Raw genomic sequence first — 9,929 nt, 5'->3', positions numbered from 1 at the left:
ACAGCTGTTGTGTTTTGTTTTAATCTTACTGCAGATGTTGATGCTGGCATTTGCTTAATTATCTCATGCACTGATACTAGGGTGAATATTTGCTGCCTCTTAGTAATGACCTTTCTTCCTTGGAGGTTGTCACATTTTAATGCAGGGCTGCGTAATGCAGTTGGAAGTAGACACAAATTTTTTTTTGGCTTGAATTTCTAAAATGTGTGGATCTCATAGAAGGTGATTCTGTAATGGACAAGAAGTCTCTCAGAACTGGGATCTTTCATCTTTTTGTGTGTTCTAACATACTACATGTTTTCGTTCTAGTAGCATAAACCTTTCTACCTTCTAGGTATAAACTGGGAGAAAACAAGAAAATGCTTTAATAAACCACTTTTTCCATTAAAGCTTCTGTAATTCAAAATAAAAGTCTTAACTAAATAAGTCAGCTGTGTGTCTTTTTAAAGAAATGTAACTTTGAAGTTGGTGAGGCCTTGAATGAGGTCCTGATTGAAGGTGACTTAGTAGTGTGCTCCTAAGTGTACTGTAGTAAACTTTGGAAATTTCTAGGGTTGCCTAAATAAATAAATGTATAATTTTTTAAAAAAGATTTCACAATTCATTGATAAAAGACTATTCTAAACATAAAATTGTAATTAAAAAAAGAAAGAGAAAAATACAAAGTCCCCTCACCAATATATCCTGTCTTGTATCCCGTACAGAGAATAATGTACCCTCCCAGCTCTCAATTGGGAGCAAGCTGGTAGACTGTGTAATGCAATATAGAAGCCTTTCCTCCTGCTTCCAAAGGAACTTTGATCCATTTTTGCCTATATTGTGGCTGGGGGGGGGGGAGTGTTTGCTATGGAGCCAAAATGAGTTTAGGAGCAAAAAGCAAGCCCATCTGGCTGCTACCCCCTTTTCCCATATCAGTCTATAGGGACATATGGAGCTATTGGATCCTATGAAGACGAAGAATATAGTTGGGGCCCAATGGGGTGGGGTAAGACCAGAGCCTTGTCTTCCATGGGGGTTAGGCCTCTTTTTCCAACTCCTTTATTTTGCCCCTGTAGGGTTTGTCCCCATCTCCATGTAAACTGATGTAATGAAGGAGTGGGGAGAAGAAGAAATGAGGCAGGGTTTCCTTTCCTTAGTGCTTTGATTTGGATTTTGAGTGCTTGGGGAAAACGCAGTTTGGAAGTTGGAAAAAGGTCATAGCTGGGTTGGACTCTCGCCTTCCAGGCTACCTGATTTGAATCTGGCAAGTTTAAATAACCTCTCACCACCCCTAATTTACATTACCATAGTAATAGGTATATTAAGGTGATTCTGGGAAGAAGAAAAAAAAGACTTCTCTATCCTTAGACTCTCTTGTAGGAATGTATTTTGATTTTAAAGAGATCTGTTGGCAGACTCACAACATTGCACAGCTTAGGTGCTTGGGACATAGATTCATAAAAGCACACAGCCTCCTGGCCTTGCAACTTTTACCTACAGAGGAAGCTACATCTTGTCAGCTGGCAGAGATTAAGCTATTACACAGAAACTGGAGGAGCCTCTCATCTGGGAGTGCTCTGGCTATTACAGATCATGTGCATTAATTGCATTAACCTGGGGCTGGGTGTGGCAAATGGTACTTGTGAAACTTCAAGCTGTGTGGGTGTTAATTTCTCTCCATCCTGCTGCCTTTCCCAAGATTGCTCATTGCAGACAGGAGGCATTGTCTCTCTTCACCAGAAGGATCCAGTAACACTGAAGAACATGGAGGGCTTATGGAAAGGGTGGGTGCTGCTGATAACACTCTATTTGGCTGCCTACCAAGGTAAGGACAACATTTTCTGTTTAGTGGGGAGACAAGCAGGGCATAGTTTGTATATCCGAACACAAGAGGGGGAGAGAGTGGCACCAAACTTAGGCTGATGTATAAATAAAAAAAGGTAATGGAAAAAGAAAGGAGTAGAGTTGGAAGAGGACCCTAAGGGCAGCCTAGTCCCCAACTCCCAGAGTGCTGTAAGTTTTCCTTCCTCGGAGAAACAACTTATTTGACTGTTTGAGTGGAGAAGGCTTTGTAGAACGTATGTATATTGCTCAAAATGTGTCTCTGGCCAAGAGTGCTGGATAAATTGGATACTTCTATCTCTGTAAACTTGTGCTTTGCTTGTTTAGATGGTTATACCTTAGCAGAAGGTTCTGAGACAACTGTACTATAGAATTCCCTTGGTTTTCTCTTTAAAGACCTGATGGATGTATGAAAGGGGTGATTACATTCCATAGTGTGCAGTGCCCTAGAATGAGCTAGTATACCAAGCTGAGGCTTTTAATATCCTATGAAAGGAACAATCGGTACCAATTGGCTTGATGTATGTAAACCCACAAATATATACGTATTGTGCTATTGCATGTGTAGATGATCTGTAACTTTCCTCAGAACAAGCTTATTTCAATTCTCATTGTGAAGCTGCATTTGTCCTATTTCTGTTGTTTTTCACAGCCCCTTTGCTGTTTTGCAGCAGACCACAACTTCCTCCTATTTGGCAGTTGAAAGAGAGGGATTGCTTTATTGCAGCAGAGCAGGTTGCACACACACGACTTTAAGGCAGATAGGTATTTTAATATGGGGAACTTATCTGCTTGCTAGCATGTCTGTTCTTGCTAATGCTGATTTCAAAATTGAAAGGTACCTTCATCTGAAGTGCCCGTCACTTGCCTTCACTTGAAGGCAGGACTTGCTTGGGTGAGAGGGCAGTAGAGAGAGTTCATATTGGTTCATATTGCAGGCCCTTACCCAATGAAACCCCACCCATGCAATTTATTTCCAACCTTTTACTCCAGCTGAAAAGGCTCCCAGGGCACCTTACAAAGACCAATAATAAAGCAGCCCTGTGCTTATGTTTGCTATCTAAAAGACACAGCACAAAAGGAAAAATATCAGGAAAGCAGGAAAAAAACAAACTCTGGCACTTGTTAAAAACCAACTAATCTAGAATGAAAACTGTCCTAGGAGAGGAGGCAAAGGTTGCTGGATTTTCAGCACAGCTGATGGTGGCTTTGCTTTCACTCTCCTTCTCTGCTGTAGCCTGATTGAGCAGTGATTACCAGACAACTGTTTTTGTGAGGGATCACCTGGTCCCAGTGAGATTGTCTATGAATAAAGGCAACTTTATCCCTTGTTGGAAGGCATTTGTCATAAGTACATTGGTATTTGGTAGTTGTTTCCTGCAGCAGACTATGTGAGCAGTCCTCACAGCCATGTAGATTTCTCTGGGAGCCCTGATTAGGCTAAGACTACTCAATGCACATAAATGTCTGTCCTTAAGAACCTGTCCATCGAAACTCCAGTGTTTTGAGAAAATGCAGTCACCATACAAATAGGATGTTGTGAAGGTGTAGGCCGGCCTTGAGCAGGTCCTGTCTGATTAGGAGTGTCTCTTAATAGTAATATCCCGCATGGCAAATAACCCTTGGGACAGCTAACTTTTTAAGCTCTTTTAAAAGAGCAGCTACAACCAGAGTACAGAGACAAACTACCAGACCTACTCCCTCTGAATGCTTGAAAAAGGACCTAGATCCTTTCTAGAATGCAAAGAGAAGATTGGCCAGATGGACTACCCCATAAGTGTAGAACCTGTGGCCCTACAGATGTTGCTGAACTCTAGGTCCCGCCACCAGCATGGCCCAATGGTTGGAGGAGATGTAGAGTTGTAGAACAGCAACATTGGTGGAGAGCCACACGTTCCCCATTCCTGGTCTAAACAAACATATTCAGTGGTTACCATGCCTTCAGTGGCAGCCAGGTGAGAAGGTTCCCTCTCATGACAACATGGTGGTTCAGCTTTATTCTGGCTGTGAAAAAAATCCACATGCAACAGCTGTTAAATCCCTTTTCCCATGCTGCTTCGCTGCTGCCACCCTCTTTATGCTGCGTAGGCATTGTGCAGAGTAGTTTTTCGTGCCTGACTTGTCCTGAGGAAGGCTTGCTGGAAAAGTGTGTGTAGCACAGTCATTCCTAGGATACTCCAAACTATCCAGGGAACGCCCCAACTCCCACATCATTGCACCATATCCAGCCACATTACTCGCAAGCTGGATGAGACTCATCCCTGCCCCCAGGAGCTTAGCACCAGTCAGTCAAACACAATACCAAACTGAGATTAAAAGATGAAGGCTGAAACTTATATAATCAAGTGTTCTGAAAGCACTGACAGTACCACTTTAAAGTAATGGTGTGTGGAACTTCAATCAGAACACTAAATACTGTGGACACTGATGAAAAGCCAGAGTGTGAAAAGCCCCTTGTTTCATAAACCGCACGTTTAAGAAGCACTGGTCTATCACTCCACCTCCCCCCAAACTGACCCGAGATATCTCATCTTAAAGTATATTTCATTTTGGTCCCCATATAATTCTTTGGTTGATAAATGGGTAAGGTTCAAAGGTAGCACATGCTTTGGAACCGAGGATCTATGTTTTATCTATCACCAGTTTTCAGGTATCAAAGGTTATATGAGACCTACTAGTGGAGAGGTAAAGCTTTGTGAGAGTAGGGGGGCGTTATATTTAGGTCTGTTACACAAGGGGACAGGCCCATTCACAAAGTTTTCTTCTAGAGCTGGGAGTCAAATGCAGCGATGAGCATTTTGGAACTCACCTGGCTAAAGCTTTTCTGTCCATAACATCTAGCATCTTTAGGGTTGCATTATATGTTAGGTTTCATGATGCTTTTAAATTTCACAAATGCAAGCAATGCTGTGGGAGGTAAGGAAGATTCCACCTAACAGAAGCCAGATGGGAGGCAGTCCAAACTAGCTGAGGCCTGCGAAGGAATAGAAGAGTTCAGATCCTAAAAGTAGTTAAGCGTAATGCAGGAAAAGTAGTAAGAAAACCCATTAAGAAGCTGACTGTAGGCTGTTCTCTTGCAAATGATTCTTACTACTACAATAGCTTGGCAGCATAAATCATGCTGATGGAGAACTCCATCATACATAATGCATAGAATTTGCTATCGCAGTATGTAATAATCCCTACTGGTTTAAGATGGAATGAAAGTGGGTTAAGCAAATTCATGGAGTGCAGGTTGAATCCATGGCTACTAGCCATGATGATATTTCCAGGTTCCAAGGCAACATACCACTGAATACGATTTGCTGGGCAGCTATAGTGAGGGCAGGGCTGTGCTAATGGGCTCTTGGTTCTTCTACCTTTATAGAGTGGGAATCTCAGGCTAAATCATACTTGTGGTGCCCACTCCAGCAAAACTGAGTTCTCTTAAGGCCAAGTTTAATGTGCGTTTTCTGCTGTCTGGCACTGACAGCAGTCTTCTACCCTGGCAATGCATAATATGTAAAATATCTTAAGGTTCAACAATAAGAGGTAAAGCTGATCCTTGACTCAAATTAAGCCCTCTTCTCAGTCTCAGTCAGGCTTCTTCAACATGTTCCCTCCAGATGGCATTGGGCTTCAACTTCCATCACATGTGACCATCAGCCATGTGAGTGGTGACACTGGTGGGAATTGGTTGAGGAGGCATTGGGTCTAAGCATTTGGTGCTATTTCAAGGATGCAAAGAAGCTGGCAACCTTGTCTCTAAAGTAGATGCAACTGAACAATCTAAAACTATTTTTGTTGAGTCTTATGTTTCCTGATAACAGTGTGACTCTAGTGGCAACTGGCTGATGTCCTACATGGAGAAATTGCCACATGGCCATGTGGAGCTTCTCCTGCCCAGTGGTGGTTTTGTTCTAATTCTATATGGAACTGTAGTAGGGGAGGCATCACTTGGAAAAGACAGCCAAGGAGAGTTCTGTAGCAACATCAGACAACCCAAGGTGGGGGGCATTGCATGCATCTAACCCTGCCTTTGGCTCCAGGAAAACACAATTGATTCTTGACGCATACCCAATGTCTTGTATATCAGTGCAATGAAGTAGGTATCAGTAGATAGTTGATTGCGTCCTGTGTGAAAGAGAAATAGATGCTGTGCATTGTGCAAGTTATAACATGCAGCATATAACCTATCTGATTTGTACCATTTAGTTGAGTATGGAGGTGTTAGAAATCAAGGGAAGCTGGTGGCAGGCATGAACTCGAAAAGCAGAGACCAGGAGACAAGGATGAGAAAACAGGGATAAAGTCCTGTCTTTTGATCACTAGCACTTTTTGATCACTTGTTTGTGTCTTGCGTAGCCACACACCTTTAAGTCAGCATCTTTAAGTCTACTTCCTTAATTGCAATAAACACCCTTTAAAAAGAAAAAACAGACGAAGAGCCCAAATTGCTGGGTGTCTTAATGCTTGTTCTACAATGTATACACAGATTCAAATGGAAAATGTCCCTCTTTGGACTGTGAAGCTATAGGAACACTATAGCATAAAATCTCCATGATTTAATGTTTGCTCGTTGGCAATGCTTTCTCCAGCTAAAGTAGGCTAGAAGAGCTGTTTAAAGGAATGGAAAAGGAATTTAATTTAATTTAATCATGGGTTGCCCAAAGCTGCTCCCTAGGGCTCAATAGCAACCAGATGCTTTCCTCCCTTTAAAAAAATACATATTGAATAGCACCCATTGTATAAGACTGAATATTACATATTACTGAAGGTACTTATTGGTGAGGAATGTTTATTATCTCATTCAGTATGGGAGCAATGCAAAGAGGAAGGTAAAGCTTTCTTCCTGTTTATCCTCCCATATATTACACTAAGAACAAAGTCAGACATACATGGCAAATGACTAAAATGAGGATGATTGGCTTGCAGTGTGCAACAGCCATCAGAGATCAAATGGCATAGATGAAACTTCGTTTTAGGTCACTGAACTCTTATTTCAGACATAGTGCTTCCTCTGTGGCTGTTCCTTGGGTGGGATAGATCTATGTCACAGTGTAAACCAGTTTGAAATAGCTTTAGCTATCATATTTGGTTCTCTTCCTTTCCTCCCCCGCACTTCACTGAGCAAGAAAAACTATTTTTGTACAGGTGTGGGATACTCGTGAGTTGGAAACCAGTCTTTTAACATTTAACTCCCATGGTTCTTTAGTTAGGAGCTCTGGGCCCAAACCATGCTTGATGTTTTATCCTGATACTGGCCTTTGTGTTTAAGCTTTTTCTTTCAAAAATTGGCAGGCCTGGGGGAATATCTGGACTGCAGAAGGGATGGAAAGAGTTTGCAGCTCCACTACTCCCATGCCTATTTTGGTTGGGACAGTAACAATTTATGAAGGAAAAAGCTTGCGGTCAATGTCAAACAACATGAAACATCTATAACTGACAGTGGGATGTAATGGTTTTCAATGTATACTAGAAGCAAGAGTGCTGAGACTCTTGTTATAGTAGTATGGCAATCATTCTGTGGATGAAGGAGAGCAAAGAAATGTAAGTGCCAGGCTTTTGTTGTCCAATGACATTTGCTTCTGTTGCAGTTCCTATTTTCCTAGTTCCTCTGTGTTAACTCCTTTGAAAAGCCAGCTCCATACCTAGCTAAGAGTGGCAACATTTCCCTCTGCAGCTGTAGGCCCTGTCTCATAACTGGGTGTGTGTTTATATGCTGTCCCAATAGGAGCTGAAATCTGATCTGTATAATTTATGCACAGCCTTCCTTGGTCTTCTATGATTTACTCTTCTGTTGTGCAGGGGATACACCAAGGTATGTACTAAGACATGTAGGAACCCCCTATTGAGCCTTCCTCTGGCTTTAGCTTGCCTTCACAGCTGTAACAGCTGCCATTATTATTATTTTCTTTAATACAAAAATTAAAGTGGGTGCTCTTTTGATGCTGGGTTTTATGGGCAACATCTGATCCTGATGCTTGCCAAGGGTTGTGGATCACACAACGGTTCATCTAACATTATTGTGACTTTGCTAGATAGCTGCCATTACCCTGGAAGAAGTTAAGCCTTGCTAAGCTCCGATGAGTAGAAATTTGTGGCTAGACTCCCTGTTCTGCACAGATTCAAGCCATTCTGTAAATGATGTTTTGATGGATCGAAATAAATTGGGGGGGGGGGGAGTTCTACCAAAGGGTTCTGCCATGTTCTAGAGCACCCTGGCCTTGAAAAAAGCTAAAAATAAAAACCCCACCCACCACCACCACTACAATGCTGCTGTTTTGTTGTGGTTGTGGCCTTTTGGAACAAGACATTGACCAACATTTAACTAGAAACACTAACCCATAATGGCAGGGTTCCATGCTGCTACATGGAATGAAGGGATGCACCTTTGGGCAATGACTTGGCCCAGTAAACCGAAAACATCAACCAATGCTGAAAAAGAGCCAACAGTTATTACAATTATTATCCATGTCTCCAAGATCTAGCTATCTCATATTTACAGTGCTTGTAGTAGTATTTGTAAACTGCTCTCAGATTTTATTACAATCAAGTTGCTATATATATTCTGAGAAATAAATAAGCAGTTCAGTCTTCCAAGGAATAGTTGGATAGGACTACTACTGCAATTTGCATAGTTCTTTGAACTTTTCTCTTCTTACTATTGCACTACTGGCGGTGGGGGAAGTGTATATCCAGGCAACCAATATGCTTCTGACCTTTTCGTTCGCTGACAATTTTGCTGCTTAGAATAAATCTGTAAAATGGACTACTGTGTTTCACTTTTACATGCAGTTCTGCTGTCACTGAGCACTGCCTTTTGACTCATGATTAGTAGTGCAATTGAGCTAAGGCTTCAGCTAGATGAGTGTTGCGGTTTCAAAGGTGTTAGTTGCAACTTGTGGGTGGGTTATAGGGCAATCCTAAACATTTCTACTCAGAAGTTCCATTGCATTCAATGGTGCCTACTCTCCTCCTCCTCCTGTAAGTAAAGGTAAAAAGGTACTCTCCTCTACATAGGTAAAGGAGAGCAGCCTAGTCCTATAATTTTTCCTCCCCTTGTCCGTCTTCCGCAGGTTGTCTTTGAAAATGTTCTTCCCTCCCACTCCAGTGCTCTTTCCCAGTCTTTGCTTAATTTTCATACTGATAAGATCAGAAGTGCCTTTAGGCAGGAAGCTTATTCTGTGGCTCAACAGCTGAGAAAGCCAGGTGCTAATGACTAGTCAGGTGGGAGACTAGCTTGCTTGTGGGTTATCTGACTCATTCGCACTTGAAATTTACGTATATGTATGCTAATTGCTGAAATTGCAGCATTAGCCACTTGAACTTGCTGTAAAGTCATTTTGATCATTAAGGCTGAAAACATTCAGATGTATGAATGCTGAATTTCTACAGCTGTGTTTTCAGTGAGCTCAATGTCCATTTGTAGGCTGTAAATCCACCTCGCACTGTGTTAACAATATGGCACTTTGCTCCAGCTCAATGATCTCCCCAAATGTGTCCCATCTAACCTCTTGGTGAGGAGTCTAGATAGGTACCAAAAGATCTCTGGGAGCGAGACGTTGTGCATTAAAAAAAAAAACAGTGTAATTTTTAATATAGCCACAGCTAGTGTTAAAAAATTCAGTAGTGATATTTTTCTTTTGCATCCAAGATTCAAAGGTATGTTAAGGGAGGACAGCATTTCAGTCACTACCTTTATTAAAGGCCACCATTCGGGGAAGGGAGCTCAGAACAATGAACATCTTCAGGTCTTTTAGTCCCATCTGAGGTGCTTCCAAGCTATCCCTTCCTAAAACAAAGAGGGCTGCAGTTCAGCTAACTTGAAGTGAGAGAACATGACCCCACCTATGTAATTAACACATAGGGTGGTGTAGCCTTTAGAGTGCTGGACTAGGATGTGGTTGAAGTCAGGTTCAGATCCCTGCAAAGCCAACTGTCTCCATCTCACAGGGTGCCTGCAAGTATGAAATGAGAACCCTCCATCTGTCTTTGGGCAGGAGCCAGGATATAAATATGATGGGTAGCACATTATGCGGTAGCTTGAGCAGGATAGGACCCTAGATGCCAACAACTGTTCTATCTTCTTCCTACTCCTAAATTGCAGGTGCATGTAAAGCCCTATG

The 9,929-nt window shown here is 42.0% G+C and overlaps 1 protein-coding gene across 2 annotated transcripts in view; it reads left to right on the top strand.

The window, feature by feature from the left end:
- The first annotated feature begins 1,644 nt into the window (after nucleotides 1–1,644).
- The window catches only part of LOC309370908 (prosaposin-like), a 40,737-nt gene continuing 32,452 nt past the window's right edge, over nucleotides 1,645–9,929 (top strand). For both annotated transcript variants that reach the window (XM_081913153.1, XM_081913152.1), the window contains exon 1: nucleotides 1,645–1,804. In XM_081913153.1, coding sequence (XP_081769279.1) covers nucleotides 1,744–1,804 — 61 coding nt within the window. In that variant the 5' untranslated portion in view covers nucleotides 1,645–1,743. The remainder of the gene's footprint in view (nucleotides 1,805–9,929) is intronic.

The sequence above is a fragment of the Podarcis melisellensis genome (genome assembly GCF_964234715.1).
Source record: "Podarcis melisellensis genome assembly, chromosome: 5".
Classification (NCBI taxonomy): Eukaryota; Metazoa; Chordata; class Lepidosauria; order Squamata; family Lacertidae; genus Podarcis; species Podarcis melisellensis.
Note: the sequence above shows the minus strand (reverse complement) of the source record. Positions and strands in the feature narration are given on the sequence as shown.